The 16,156-nt window shown below is 41.7% G+C and overlaps 1 protein-coding gene across 12 annotated transcripts in view; it reads left to right on the top strand.

Moving 5' to 3' along the window:
• LOC146580351 (adhesion G protein-coupled receptor L3) overlaps window positions 1–16,156 on the top strand; it is a 265,146-nt gene that overhangs the window by 160,990 nt on the left and 88,000 nt on the right. For all 12 annotated transcript variants that reach the window (XM_085267042.1, XM_085267034.1, XM_085267033.1 and 9 more), the window contains 2 exons: window positions 12,213–12,563; window positions 16,016–16,119. In XM_085267042.1, coding sequence (XP_085123168.1) covers window positions 12,213–12,563; window positions 16,016–16,119 — 455 coding nt within the window. The remainder of the gene's footprint in view (window positions 1–12,212; window positions 12,564–16,015; window positions 16,120–16,156) is intronic.

Genomic DNA, 16,156 nt, shown 5'->3' with positions numbered 1-16,156 from the left:
CAACCCTAACTTGACCGCAATTCCCTGCGTCATTTAAAACATGCGACCCAAGATGCTGTAGAACAGGTTACAGAGCTGAGTCATTTTCACATATTTATTGACTCTCAAGCTACAAATTTCTGAGCAGATCTCAGTAAATGTAATAAAGTTGCTTCATTTACCGTCTGTAACTTTGCAAATTGTGGGTAAAAGAGAGGCAGCGCACTGCAAACAGTGCTCCGCAGGAAATCAGAAAATATCCATTATCAAAGCAGACTGTTTTCTTACTCTCGCAGCAACGTTAAGTGGGGGTGAAATTTAAATCTGGCATGTTATGCTATTTGTATTTTTATGTTTAGTTTGATCACCTGTCTGTGAAGAGGAATATATGAGATTATTATGCATATTAATTTAATTTTAAAAAACACATTGAAATGTTCTTGTAAACTGTGGTTATGATTAAGTTTTGGAATCTTCTAGTCATAATTAATAGTTCATAATTATTCTATAAACATTACATTGATGTAATAAATATTCTAACAGCTTTCAGAATATATAAGATCCCTCTAGTTCATGATTTACTACCGTGCCGGGAAAAAACAACAAACAATAAAAGGACCCCTCTTGACAAATGATACCCTGCCTCTGATTGTAATACTAAATTCTTAAGTCATTACAACAGTTTAAAACAATGAGACATGTATATAACCTCAAAAGCTTTAAAAATAGTGCCCCTGCTAGCAAACTAGCTAGCTAGCTAATTGAGAAGCTAGCTAGCTAGCTAAATATCCCTCTCAAAATTGTCTGTTGATTGTTGATCCCTCTCAAAATTGTCTGATCTTCCCTTATGCTGCCAAGATGGCAATCATCTTGAAATATATACAGCTGTTCACAATACTATTTTTTTTAACCTTTTTTTCTTTTTATATGTTCTTAAATACACTTATGTAAGCCTAAACATGGAAGCACGTGATTTCCTTTTGCAGTATGTGTCTTGATCTTAGCGATGAATATTTTTGCGTAGCTCGCTTCCAATGAAGTTATCTCCACAATGACGGTATCAGTTACAAAACTATAAAGCTTTTTTCCTGACAAACTTAGCTGTGGAAAGGACTTTCTCCAGGCCTCGACTTTACCAGACTAACCTCTGTGCTGTCTGCCACAGTGAGCATGAGGTGCTCGCTGCATTAACTCCACAGGACAGGAAAGGCAAGGGCAGCCACATGAGAAAATTTGCCTCAGCCTCTCTCACCTGCTGCTGCTGTCTGTAGCAGTAACATACCATCCATAAGTTAATATTCCAAGCTGCTTCCACAGCCTTTTTATGCCGGCGTAACACCAAGACTCTGAGAGATTTCTATGTTTAGCCTCACATCATCGATTAAACATTATAATTAGAGGTGGGAATCACCATACATCCCACGATACGATATTTTCACAATACTTAACGCACGATACGATATTATTGCAATTTTTTTTAATATTTTGCGATATTCAGATTCTGTACAGAAAGGTAAACTTTATCAATATTCATTTTATCTAATATCAAAGTCTCACACTCAGTCTTTCTCTCATTTAAGTCAGTTTTATTGTTGACAAACTGAACGGTTTGTATTACAGTCTAGTCCAACTTAATTGAATGCAACCATCTGGTACAATTATAGCTATTCTGAACTATGCAATTTATGAAAACTATGCAGCCCATTCAGCAACTGAAGAATTTGAAAGTAAATTAAAACAAAAAATAATTTTACATTAAATAAAAAAGTTTTAAACATAATTAAAATAAAACGTCTTAAATTAAAATAAGTAAACTGTCATGTTTATTGCTGCCAAAAATAAGTTAAACACATTTGGACAGTGAAGGAATGTCAGGATTCTTGCTCAGAAAAAGGATCAACATGCTCTGAAGTCAGAGCACAAAAACCTTTTTTGTAACAAAATATCGATTTCTGCTGTCCCTGTATCGATACATTATTAGCAAACAAAATATCACGATACTACACGGTATCGATTTTTTCCCCCACCCCTAATTATAATGGTGTGTTTGTTGTGAATGGCTTTAATTATGCCTGATTATGACACTTTACAGAAATCAGCAGTGCCTCTGTGGTCTTTGATTCATCTTGCCGTTTTAGTCAAACACCCTCTCATGTCTGCGTGTGTCGCTGCGTGAGTGACTGTTTTCATCGACTCATGATTGGTGCATTTGATGTGGCACAGTTGGTGTCATGGATACATTCATTGTCTGACAATCTTGTAATTCTGCCACATGTTGCCATCTGGCCCAGGCACAACGCCAGCCCTGCTGGCCTGGAGAGAGTCAGCAGACGTGACACCCCGACCTTCATGCCGAAACAGCCAATGTTTTGGACGTTCGGGCCATCTTGGCTCTATTTGGAAGAGCCTGACACATGCTAAATTGATTAAGACTGTCTAAGCAGTAAATGCAGGCTGGCAAAGTCGCTGCAGATAATGTGAGTGTGACTCAGTGTGCTTTTAAAGGCAACAAACTGTTGTCCTTTCTGTTCCACTGCTCATGTGCTTGGCTTAGAATAACTGTCATCACTTTTTTCTGCTTTTTTTTTGACAAGCTATTATATAGATTCAGAGATACCCTGCATTTGTCATATATCATCATAGTTTTTTTTTTATCCTTACAATGCTTTGAGGAATATAATGCTGAGCAATTCAAACCAAATGCTACCGTTCCATAAAAATGCAGCCTTTTGCTTGCTGAATGAAGCCCTTTTTGATGTTGGGGCTTAGGAATGTAGGCTACATGCTTATTTGCAGGCGAGGCACTTATCACATGCCCGGTGCACCTCTCGCAGAGGGCAATTTTCTTCGAGGGAAAGTGCAAGGTTTAGGATTATAGTCGAAAATGATTTTTCTAACACGTGTACGCAAATCTGTGCACCCAACCCTGATGTTGCACATACACAAACTTATGCACAAATTCTTCTAGCAAACCCTTTAATGCCGCAACACAATGGCCTTCTGTTAGTAATGCAGCTTTAGATTTTTTTTGCACTGAGAGAGCGAGCTCGTTGTCGTTGTTTAAGAGATGTTTTTGGATGTTTCACAGCAGGGCTAAAAACAAATTGTGATATATTAGCAAATATAATTGCTGTGCCCATTTTTCTGAGACTGAATTAGGGGAGACCTTTGAGCAGGTATGCCCATGTTTCAGGTAGTTTACAATGTGCCATGTGCTCATACCCTCTCTGTGATACCCTAATATATATCATATGCGTCTCTCCTCCTGACTGGTCATCCATCACTGGCCTTGGCGGCTCTGCCTTGATCCAGAAATCATACACAGATCACCTGTGTAGTGAGAGAGGTGGCAGGCAATCCCTCAATTAAGGCCAACAACCAATCCATCTCTCCTGACGTTTGCAGAAATGGGAAAAAAAAACATAAAGTCACAGTCAAAGTTCTTTGCAAGACAAATATTTGTGATTTCTCGCATTGTTTGTAGTGTATGCATTTGGGTGTTTTAGTTCCGGGATCTTTTCCACCACATCTCGTCTTTTATAACTCCTCATGTGTGATTTTATGTGAGTATGTGTGTGGAAGCTGGTTTCTCTAGAGCCCCCCAAAATTGCCACAGTAAATTTAACAGGCTTGGTAAGCTCGGTGGCCCACAAGCTCAAAGTGATTTATTTTGGCCAATCAACCGAGTAAATCTGATTGGAGGCTTCTAAAGCATCTTTAACTCTCTTTATCACCAGTGTCAGATTGGCCGTATCCATTTGGCCCTTTCTGCTGTTGGTTGACGGTATTTTGAGAAGCTTTGCTCTTTTTCTTTTTCTTTGGCAAACGGTGGGACCTTGGAGGAGCGTGCTTTTCCTTTAGTGATTTCGCAATTCCCTCTGCGCGTGTCCTCGCACCTTACTTTTTCCTCTTTCTGCCTTCCCTGATATGTTTGACGATGTTTGGCTGTGTCACTAGCCACTAGAGACTCAAGGTTTGGCTCTAAGGATAAAAACTCATTCCAGCATTCTTCCTTGTAGCTTGATGCTAAATATTGGGTTTCTGTACACTGTGAGTTTGAATGCAACCCTATCACAGCTTTGTCTTTCATACTGTAGACATGTAGACTTGGAACAGATTTGCATACTTCTTATTACCACGCTTCACTGGTAGGGCGAATTGAGCGCCTTTTCGAGATGTGAAAATATAAATGTAGAGATTAAATTCAGAAGATCCTGTTTTGCAAATGCACAAAAGCTACGTTCACATTAGGCTAAAACACTGCTTGTTTACTGCACAGCTGTGGCTAATTCATCCTTCAGTACTTCAGGATAGCGCATTTGCAGGCAGACTTAGCTCATATCTCTTCTGTCATTTACCTCAAACACAGTGAGTGTCTCTCCGGGCCCGTGTCCATGTGTGCATACATATCAGCCCGGTGCATACGCTTCTCCCAGCACTGTGTGACCTCCATCGATGCCCTCTCAAGTCCTGGGAAGAGAGCTCGGGAATGAGAAATTAATTGCCAAACAATGCATGGCTCCCATCCATTATGGTTCTCATCATGTCAGATGATATCGAAGCATTACCGGATGTCTGGCTGCATAATTTACTGCACCTCCTCCCCACCAACACCCACAGCAGCAGCAGCAGCAGCCCCGCACCCACAGCCCCAGTTACACTCCCTGATGGATTTGTAGGCTTGTCTCAAAAGGTTCCATTTAATGGCAGGACGACTTTCATCATAATTATCATCATTTTATTTTCAACCCATTCCCCTCAACTCATGAGGACGTGTAGCATTTCAGTGGGATTGTATGACATAAACATTAGGGAAATGAGTGAATAAAGCCGTGAAAGTAATGGCTACTGATGTTGTGTTATGAAAGAGATGCTACTGCTTTTATTATTTTTCTCTGCATAGATGAAAAAAAAATGTCCCAAGATAAAATTTTACATTATGATTCTGATTTATGATCGCTTAGCTGTTGTCTGAATGAGTGAACAAGCCAGTTCTCTTTGCCATATCAGGTTAGAGCCACATTGGGATGTAATCTCTTCATTTTACATTAAACATTTTGTCTTACATTTAGAAACATCAATTAAATGTGCTTAAAGTGAAGCTAAAGAGTCATAAAGTTTATTTCTTTTGAGCCTGCTAGCATGACATGCAGCATTGATGTATGTTGACTTTTATGACTATCAATTTAGTTCAATATCCATTTCTACAGAGAAGCTGCAGAAAGCTGATTCAAACTTGTTGGACTTGTCTGAAATTAGAAGTTTGTTTTTTTTTGTCTAGAGTTGATGAAAATATTGACACCTTGCTCTGTACGATGAAGCTTGCTAGCTTTGCGTAAGCCCTGCTAACGGGGGGAAGCAACAGGTGTGACTCTCTCCTTGAAGGAAAATTAAATTTAAGCACTTTTTAAAGCTTCCTAGACAAAAAAAAATCATATCATATTAAATCTTCTGCAAGTAATCAAGGGGCTAACTAGCAAGCTCTGCAGTTTAAGCGAGCTACATAGCAAATTTTTAACCTATCTTGCTCAAAGACGAATGCACTTATGCCACAGTGAGGTATCCATGGTCCTCTGTCTGACCACCCACAAGTCTGTGGTCACAGTTAGTCAGACTTTAATTATAGTTAATCACCAAATGGGTTTTCACCCAAATTATGCTCAAGCTCACATTTGTTATTCTCAGTAGATTTCAGTTCTCATTACTTTGTGCAATAAAACTAACCAACGACAAGAAAACTCGCTTTTTTCCACAAATTACAATTAGCTACTATTAGCTACTCTGTTAAGCTAATGAACTGTTAAGAGCCACCATGTTCTGGTTTGTCTTGATGCATGCTGCCCAAACAAGACTGCAGTCTTATGCATTGCTTCAAACAGGAGAAACAAATAATCAGACTTTTAAATTGCAAGTATATCACACGGGAATGTTAACATTTTTTTCTTGTTTTGTTCAACAGATTAATTGGAACTGATTAAAAATGTCGTGTACACTACCTCATTTCCTTGAAGAATCCAAAAGCTTTGCCTTCAACATGGTACCCAACAATGTCCAACTTGGGTGGACATCACAGCCACACTGTAATTTGCTCAAAAAGATCTTCTCACTTTTACTTTATACCTCCTATTTCTACAAAACAGTGCTGATGTCATAAAAAAAAAGTAAGACGCAGACGAATTTACAACGTGAAAGCAGCGCTCTCAGATCAAACATCCAAATGACAGAAGTATCATTATGGCCTGCTAACAACCTTGATCGTGGATTCTGGCTTCACGTACGATTCAGTCTAAAAATATAGCAGCTCACAGAAATCTCATTTCACACGCTTTAAACAAACTTGAAGAAAGTTAATGGGTGACATCACACATAGACTGTCCAAAATTTACTACAGCCCGGCTGAAGATGTAACGCATAAGGGTTCAAATGCTAAAATTAGGAGGTAATTGGGTTCAGCGCGAGGCTGGAAGTGTCACTCTACTGGCTGATGCTCGTTTCATTTTTACCCCCAAAAGCCCTTTCCAGCTCTTTTGATCTCGAGTCTGCAGAAGTTTCTCCGAGACGCAAGTCTGCTCACGGTGCGGAAAGGCACGTCACATGAACCGGATCCATTTCATAATAGCATAGCAGGTTTTTTTCCTGGAGCAAAGTAGAGCGGGCTTATCTAATTGTGGGAGCCACGAGCCCTGGGATACAGAAAGAGAGGCTAATTAGTTAGAAATGAATGCTTTGAAATGAAGCACAAAGCTCTATGTGTGGTGGAAACAGGCTTCACACGTTCGGCGTGGGGCGGGGGGCAACAGAAGCGAGGTGTAAATGATGAGTGCAGCTTGCGTTTCAGTGAAAGTAGAAGTCAGAGTGCCCACAGAAGTTCGCTACTATCCTATGAATGAAAAGGTGGCTGGTGGTGCACGAACATTCGGGACGTTCAGGAGCCCTCAAGCTTAGAAAGCAGGAGCAGCTCGTAGCTCTTATTCTTTTTAATCAACTTTGCAATGCCTTTGAGAACGCATCGAAGCTTAAATATACAGAAGAGGAATCACTTTGAGGTTTGATGTCATTTTATTGAAGTCGAAGAGGACGCTGAAGTGCCTGCTTTGTTTCATGAATCGAGAGGTTGCTGGCATTGGAACATACTTATGGCCTTATTCCCGAGGAATCTTTGCGGTATTCCGCATCATTATAATGTGGAATCTTTTCATACAAAGATCGCTGTATAAAATATCTGGGTAATAAAAGAGTTACTCCAGTTTATTAAGAGACTCAAACCAAAATGTGACAAGCCCTTCATATCGTCCCGTAAGGTCACAGAGTAGTTCCTCGGGGCATACCAAAGACCTGCTCGCATCGTTTTCCCCCCCTCTCGCTCTCTCGTTGTCACTTTGAATCGAATGGGGAAGCTGGCGAAAGCAAAACAAAATGTCCTTGTGTTGTCTCCAAGGCGATAGTGCCTGCAGACTGTGGCTGCTGTCTGCTGCTGCTGGCTTTTCTCTTTTTTTCTCCTGTGCTCATCGCATGGAAAAGATATTTAAGTTTGCTCAAGGACACTTTCTTCTCTTTCATATGTGTGTGTGTGTGTGTGTGTGTGTGTGTGTGTGTGTGTGTGTGTGTGTGTGCAGGCATATTTAACATGCAGTATGTAGACAGGACATTCTGAAAAATAATTTGACGGTGGACTCAACGGGATCAAATGGAAGAATGGAATTACATTCCAGACGAGGTTCCCAGTGACTTTAAATTAACCTCATGCCGTGATGGTTATATCCTCCAGTCATATTTCTCTGTCGTATCACCGGCAGCATTCAGGGAGGTGGCACGATGAGTTTTATCATCACTATTCTAAAAGAAATAGTAAACTAAAGAGATCTTATGGCCTCTGACTTCGAGAAGCAGTTGGCGTTTTTCAGTTTTTTGGCAGTGTTTGTTGACAAAATATTCAGAAGGCTATTGCACACGACATAAAATTTGTCATTTCTCCATTTTCATTTGTGTACGCGGGTTTAGCGTCTAAGCAGAGTCGTGCAGCACAACATCCTTTATGCTTAAAGCGTGAATTTCACCCCATCGGCTACTTACTCGGAAAGATTTTCACAGATTCAACTTACGGCAGACAAATAGCTACAATCTCATTTTCAAAACAAGCTGTCCTCCGAAATGAATAACATTAGTCTGGGAGATGAGTGTGCCAGAACCATCTATAAGAAGTAACACCAAAAAGCTACTAACATAAAATATAGAGAGGTTGTATTTTGGGGGGTAATCTTTACCTTGGAAAGAAAGTCAGTACATCACCTCCTTTTACGCTGTGTATAAAGAGAATAGTTTACAGGGGAAATCTGACCGAATCTCACAGTCGTGCAGTCTTTTAAATTAGTTGTCGTTATTTATTGATGAGCTTTGAACCTCTTTTGCTATCAGTGCTAACACTCCTGTAGTGTTTTACTTACAAATCTATGTATGCATTAGAGGCCAGCTGATTTATCGGCAGATTGATGTTATTAAATCTGATCAAACATTAGCTATTCAGGCATTTGTAAAGGCCAGCACTGCAACTTTGCTGTTGGCAACTTGTATTTGGAGTGCGACAAACACAACACCTTGATTATCTAAGTCAGCAGTCCCCAACATTTTTTGCGCCACTTAACGGTTTATGTCCGACAATATTTTCATGGACCGGCCTTTAAGGTGTCGCGGATAAATATAACAAAATAAAACCAGTACCGGTACCAGAAAAAAGAAGATTTATGCATAACACATGGGAAAAGACCCAGGGAAACTGAATTAACGATAAAAACAATTAAAAAAATAAAGATATAAAAACCAATAAAAAACATGAAAACCATAAATTTCACACCCGAGCATCAACTTTCGCGGCCCGGTACCAAACAGCCCGGGGGACCGCTAATCTAAGTAGTTGGGGAGAACGTAACCAGTAAATAAATAACCACATCTAGCAACTGTTTGGTAAATCTGTATTTGGTGTGGCTGAAATAAAAATTATAAATCAAATCAAATCAAATCAAATCACTTTTATTGTCACATCACATGTGCAGGCACACTGGCACAGCACATGCGAGTGAAATTCTTGTGTGCGAGCCCCACAAGCAACAGAGATGTGCAAACACAACAACACAAACGAGCAAAATGAAATATATAATATAATATATAATGAAAATATCATCCGATATCACCAAATATCTGTATCGTCTGAAAAATCCTATATCGTTCAGGGTCTAGTATGCATGCACGTTTTTGGAGGTGGTACAGAATATTCCTATTTCTTTTCCCAATTGCCTATTCAGTCTGGTTCTTACCACGCAACATGAGCCCAACATAACATTGGATAGCCTCCAGCACACCTGCGACCCTGAATGAGATAAGCAGAAAAATTAGATGAATGGAACAGCATAATTAAATCCTGCCATCACATACTTAATACCACTTTGTTTTCATGTGAGAACTGTACAGGCTTTTCAGGGTTTCGGCGCTAGCATCTAATGCTTTAAAGCATTAGCTATGTGTGTCTTTTATATACAGTCTATTACCAACAGGAGCTTTAGCCCTCTTGAGTGCACTAAAACAAATAATGGATCAATTTATTGCTGATTACATTCATTTTTTTTTTAACTCTAGCATGAGTCATACGAGGAAGAATGTACTCCTCTGTATATTTACTCAGCAAAGAATTACCTCATTATCCGTTTACAGTAGTGTGCTTACATTAGTCTGCATTTATAGGTGTCTAAGCAAAAAACACGCCCTCAGCAAAATCCCTCACGGTCACAATCACTTCAGTATCAGCATTCCTGACCAGTACAATCATCCCCTTATCCTAACAGGCCCCTCAGCACACCTGTTTAGCCACCGGCTTATCTTCGCCGGCGCACTGTGACCTTTGCTGACCCCCATATGAGCTGTGAATATCCATGATCAGATTCCCATCAGGTGCTCTAATGGTTTTTCTTTTACAACACGCAGTTTTAGCACCTCCAGCTGATTTCAGTTATCCTGAGATTGATTGTGCTTCCCCTTTTCCAGGGTTTGGCGTATCGTATACGAGGTCATTTCTTCTCAAATACAGATATGAATACGCGTAAATGAGTTATCTCATAAATAATGAAATAAATAGACTGGTGGTGCCCTTGAAGATATTTCTTCGTCCCATTTCCACGATGATCGCAGCTGAAGGCTGCTGCGGAGCAGATTGATGACGCCGGTTAATAGGGGATGTAGGATGTAAATGGGGATGTCTTGGTCGGCTGGTGGAAATGCTAAATAAGTATTTGAGCATTCGTGTGGTTTCTTTAAAGCCCTGTTGATGGGTGGCAGTGTCAGTTTATGATGCTGACGAGGGCTGGCGTGTGTGCTGGGCTTATTTTAAGCGCTTGCACCCATATCCACTTCTGTGACAGCCTGCTGTTTGAAATGTTTGTGTTTCCCACTTACCACTGTTGTCTGCTACGTGCGCTAATTTGTGTTGTTTTTGTTTTTTCCTGCCTGCGATAGAAATTTGGAAGTTGTAAAAGCTGCATTATCGGGTAGTCGGGAGTAAATAGGCTCTGCGTGCCTTTAGTTCACATTGCAGCTCAATGAGGTTCTTGTTATAGTTCCGCTTTACTGATGGAGTGCCTCCACAGGAGTGTCCAAGGTACCTGCAGATCTTGAAAACACAACAAACTCTTTTGTTAGCGGGAGAAGACAAATACTCAATCAGTCTGGAACTCTCGCCGCGGCGGCAAACTATTTAATCAACCGTGGCTGTCGTCGAACGCTGTTAAGCGTTAAATGCATTGACTGCTGATAGAAGTCGGATGTCATTACAGCCTCCGGGGGCTTCTGCGTCCCCAACAGCGGCGCTAATTTATGCTGTCTTATTTTGCTCCTACCAAATTTACCATACAGAGAAATTGTCCGATTGTAAATTGAATCAGAGGGAATTGCGTTTCGAGGAGGATGGGAGGGAGTGAGGGGGTGTCTGTTATCTGAGCTCTCTGGGACGCGTGACGTCCATTACGTGTGCCAACCTAAAATCAACCCTCATTACATTTTGTTTTGCTCTCCTTTCATACAGAGATTAGTACCATTTGTCACTTCTGTCATCTTGATTGTATCTTTGCATGAGTCGGAAACGACAAATGTCACAAATTGCATTTTTTTTCTTTTTGCTGAGGTCCAAATTGTGTGGGTGTGTGTGAGAGAGAGAGGGAGAGCACTCTCATTTGTTTAAAGAGTCTACAGCAAGCTTTCTTCTTTCGAATCGCTTTCAGTAATAAGATCACGACATACAGAAATGTCAGGGTAGCAAAAATAGCACTGTATAAAGAATAATACAGATTATACATATTATTAAAATGGAGTAAAAATATTCCATTGGGCATATTTTTGTAGACTAAAGCCAAGCTTTGGAAAATGCATTATGAAGCATGGCCTCCCCATGTGTCCTCTGACCTTCTCTGGCTTAATCGAGTCCACGCATTCATAAAAAGCCTGTAGCTAAATTAATTTGGGACCTCTATTTTCCAATCAGGGGCCCAAGGGAAAGCTTCTAAAAGGGACAGGATGGATGAGAAGATGGCGTGATTGATGACAGGGAGTCAAAGAGCGGTATGTGCTTTTGAGTAGGAGGAAGAGGATTACCGAGCCGGTGTGCGAGCACATCTCGGTGCACGCCGGTGTTATGATAGCCTTTGTCCCCCAGCAGCTCAGGCAAACAGCGTCATTAGCAAAAACCTCCTGGAGTGTAACCGCAGGGAAGACTCGCATGCAGGAAACAGGTATTTCAGTTTGTCCCAGCTGACCTCGAAATAGCACGGAGCTACAAAACCCGGGTATTGACTCGCAGAGATATGCCCTCGTCAACAGCCGCATTTAGACTACACAGCTGGAAGTTTGTGTAGTGTGTGTAAGCTTAGCCGACGGGGGTCTAGAACTAGACCAAACGCACACCCGTGTAAGTCACACCTGCCAGTTCCAGTTGATCCTCTTTGAACTGTTTTCTTTCAACTGACACATGGAGAAGGAGGAAAGAATAAACCCACATGCATACACTCAGGCTTGGTTTTTTTTTCTACCTGCACCAAAATAAATTTTCTCTCAGCGACACAGACGGAGTAAAAAAAATTATTAAAAATTAAATTAAAAGCAAAATTATTTGCTTTCAAGTTTCTTAAATTTTTTTTTTACATTTGAATTCATCGGCTCACTTTGTCGTCCCCTTTCTCTTTGTCGTTTCCTAGAAACGTCCTCCTCGATAATGGTGTACATGGATACCACGACCACAACAACGAGGACCTCCACCAGACCTCCTGTTACCACGACAACCACGACATCCAGGACCACCACCACCAAGGTGCCCGCCACGACGCCTTTGGTGGTCCAGTCGCCACGAACCACATCGGCAGTGGTGGAACCGTACCAGACGGTCTTGGAAGATTTGGAGCAAGAAGATGTCAACGCGGCCCCGGCCACCGCTAAGCTACCAAATCTTAGGGTGGAGTACTGCAGTCCACTGGTGATGATGGACGTGTCCTGGCCGAGGACGAAGCAGGGAACGTTAGCCAAGATGCCCTGTCCACCTGGATCATTAGGTATTTATATTTATTTATTTTGTCCTGTCTCACTTTACTGGCCGCAGCAGATGGATGTCTAGTTCTGCTTGAGGTTTCTTCCTGTTAAAGGAGGGTTTTTCTTTCCCACTGTCGCCAACTGCTTGCTCATTGAGGAGAATGTAATTGCTGGGCTAAAGCGCCTTGAGACGGCTGTTGTTGTGAATTGATACTGTACAGTTAAATAAAATTGTATTGAATTGAATTGAAGGAAAAGTTAGAGCAGGACTAAGACATGAGCATGTATGGATAGAGCCAGGAACATCTTGTTGCTAGGGGAAAGTGTATATTCCCTGACTAGCTAGCAAGTGGTTGCTGGACTTTGCTAGCTGTTGCTAGGTGAAAAAACGGTTGCAAAGAGGGTGCTGCACCAACACCCTGTTAGTGAGTGTTTGCAAACTAAATCAGCCACAAAGTAACCATGTGGATGGAGTGAAACTTGAAAAAGTTGTCTCATCACTGAAACCAACCAATTTCAAAAGGTGCAACTCTTATTTTGAAGGTGAACGACTCCTTTTCAAGTGGTTGCAGAGTTACTGCAGACAAGTTGCCAACTTTTATGCAAACAATGTGTGACTGCAGCAGTCTTATAGCAACCAAAGCAATCTCAAGGAGGTTTCAGTGCAGCATGCTACTTTGCAACTAATTTTTCTAGCAACCTCTGACAACCACTGTCAATACACATTTTTCCCCAGTTACTAGGTTACATGGGGTCAATGGCAGGTCTTTACACCTGAGTGGGGGCTAAGGTAGTGTATTATCGTCCCAATAAACTCAGAGATAAAAAAGTAGTAGCAGCAACTGTAATTACCCATGATATTCAATCTAGACTTCCATAACAAGCCTACCTACGCACAGATAAAATTGAACTTCACGGAAAGAAGGTTCTGGTCAGTGGCCGTCCGCTGCTCCGAGTACTTGGACATGGGTTAAATATAGAGAATTAGTTTCACTACAGGGATCAATAAAAAGATATCCTTCCAGGCTGAATTCCTTTACAGTTGCTCGGTACAAATAACATAAGTTATCCCGTGCAGTGTAGGTGATGACATTTTTAGTGCACTCACTTTTAAGGTCTTTCCCCGGAGAAGAGATTTAATTATCTGGTGAAGCTGTTGGCTTGTACGCTGTTTCTGTTGTTGTCGTTGTCATCTTTTCTGTTGTGGATGCTGTAGCATTTGGAACTATTCTCCCAGATCTCTTCATTTTCTTTGGTCAAAACCAGGAAAATAGGTTTGCACGTGCCTCACGCACCTCAGATGGGCGTATGATTTATTCATTGCGTTTCCTGCCGCTTACATAATGCCAGTGACATTACGTCAAATAACGACCTGCAGTTGACCTAATCACTCCCTGCAAATCTCAAAGATTCCCATGTTTAGAGCTGAAAGCGCTCTCCTGATGAGATACGCGGATGTGCTTTCTTTGCTTCTCGTCTGTGTGAGGATGTCAGCTCTCTCCTTAGGAGACACAGTCTACTGTGAGCCTCTTTGCCTTGATGTTGTCACCGTGTGTGTTTTGTTTATGTTTACACTCCCCCTGCAGCACTCATTCTCTCGCCTCCTGTCCTCCTAACTCACTCTCTCCTCCTGACTCACTGATGCACGGCTAAAGATAGCTTAGCATCGCATCTGTGTGGAAACTGGTAACCGGCACGGCGCACGGCCATATTTACTTCTTGTCTCTCAGGGCGCAATTCATGTAATTAATTAGCGGCTAAACACGTTTGCGTTCGGCTCTTTTGAAAGGGCTGCTGCGCTTCATTTGTCAGGCATCGGGCCTTTGTTTGTGCGTGTCTCGTTCGAGCCCCGTCGCCGTATCGATACTAAGAGAATGGAGGCCTGAGTACATCGAGATTAAATCAACGTTGGCCGGCTTTTGATATAAAAGCTTTACCTCAGGAAGTAAAAACTCGGGGGGAGCACTTCATATTTAAATGGAACCTGGCTATGATCAAATTATTTTTTAAGGCCAATCCTCTCGTAATACACGGATGAAGATTATAGTCCATCCATCCATTTTCCATCCAGAGTTCAGGGCCAATCTGTAGCAGGGCCAGATTATGGTAGGAGAAATTAAAGGGGTTACCTACTACATTCATACAGTTGTTGCATCAGCAAAATAACTCAGTGTTAATAATAAATGATTAAAACATAAAACAAAAGCTGTCATGCTTTATTTTATACATAGTAGAGTGACATCATAGCCCCCAAATCCTGCTCGAATGCTGGAAAAAGTCTGTTCGTTTCATCAATCAGCACCGAGATTCAGGCCCACACATTTACATACAGTCTTCATTACTGGGTAACACCAGCACCCATCGAGACCTCACTAACAGGCATCACATGGCAAGATAAGAGGCACACATACCCCACCTCCTCTCAGCGCTACTCTTCAAAGCCATTGCACTTCAGACGGCACTGCCAAGCAATACACAACTGTGCGAGCTTCCTCTGCCACTCGTTGAAAGTTCCTCGAGCTCCTCTTCCATGTACCATCACTTCGCCCGCTGTCATCCCCCAGCATTCCTCCGACTCCCTCTTCTTTCTCCCTCTGTCTTTTATGCCCCTTTGCCTCTAAATATAGGCAGAAATACAGAGTCCCTTATCTTATAAACCCATCAAACGTACAGCTGTCCAAGGTGGACCGGGGAAGGAAATTATATGTCAGTCAAAAGTTCTATCTGTTAATACCGGCAGTCTCACCCTCCCTTTAAGTACAAGCAAGGGCGATTTAATGTCAGCGTGTAGCCGTGCTGATGTCAGCTATGAAAATATGGGAGCAAATTATTTGAGGCGCGCGGCAGAACGAGTCAACAAGCAAGCTGCATTTCTACATTTCTACCTCGATGCCATTTTGCAGTAACAGTGAGTTCAGCTGAAAGCGATGGTAGGTACAGCAGATTCAGAGGGGCTTAACAGACACTGGTCAGTTTCTGGATGTGTGTTTGTGCTAAAGTCAAAAATGGAGCGTTTTGCAAGGAGCTCACTCACCGGAGCACCTCTCTGTCAGCAGAGAGCCCGTCTTAATTGACCTTCCTGATGAATTCAAGCTAGGGCAGACTTAATTGGTACCTATTTTGGTGCGTTTTCTTGCGTATGCAGGAGCCGAACTGTCACACACATGCAGACGCCGTCTGACTTTTAATGATTAAATACAGACGCCGCGTGGGCAACTCCAACTGGCCTCGAGTGAAGCAACTTCATTTCAGTCGCTATAAGATAAAGCTGTCCAATTACATTTTTCTACATCCATTAATTTAATCACTTGAAGAATTATGCTCCTTGGGATTTTCTTGCAAATAGCAAAAGTACTACACAAAATATGGATAAAGTTGATTGTCTGAGCGTTTACAAACCCAATCTAGTAAATCTGACGCAGTTCTTCCCACAAAGCCTCTTAACTCTCCTCCCTATCTCTCGTTCGCTCTCTAGGTGTGGCCTCATACATGTGCATGGGCCCCGAAGGATACTGGGACTCCCAGGGGCCTGACTTTAGCAACTGTACCTCGCCTTGGGTCAACATCATCAGCCAAAAGGTAACAAAAGTATTGGAAAAGAAAGATGCACAGATTC

Source organism: Mchenga conophoros, linkage group LG3, assembly GCF_057382185.1.
Source record: "Mchenga conophoros isolate Kocher_MC1m ecotype Shallow Benthic linkage group LG3, M_conophoros_male_GT1.1, whole genome shotgun sequence".
NCBI lineage: Eukaryota > Metazoa > Chordata > Actinopteri > Cichliformes > Cichlidae > Mchenga > Mchenga conophoros.
This window is presented reverse-complemented; position numbering and strand designations above follow the sequence as displayed.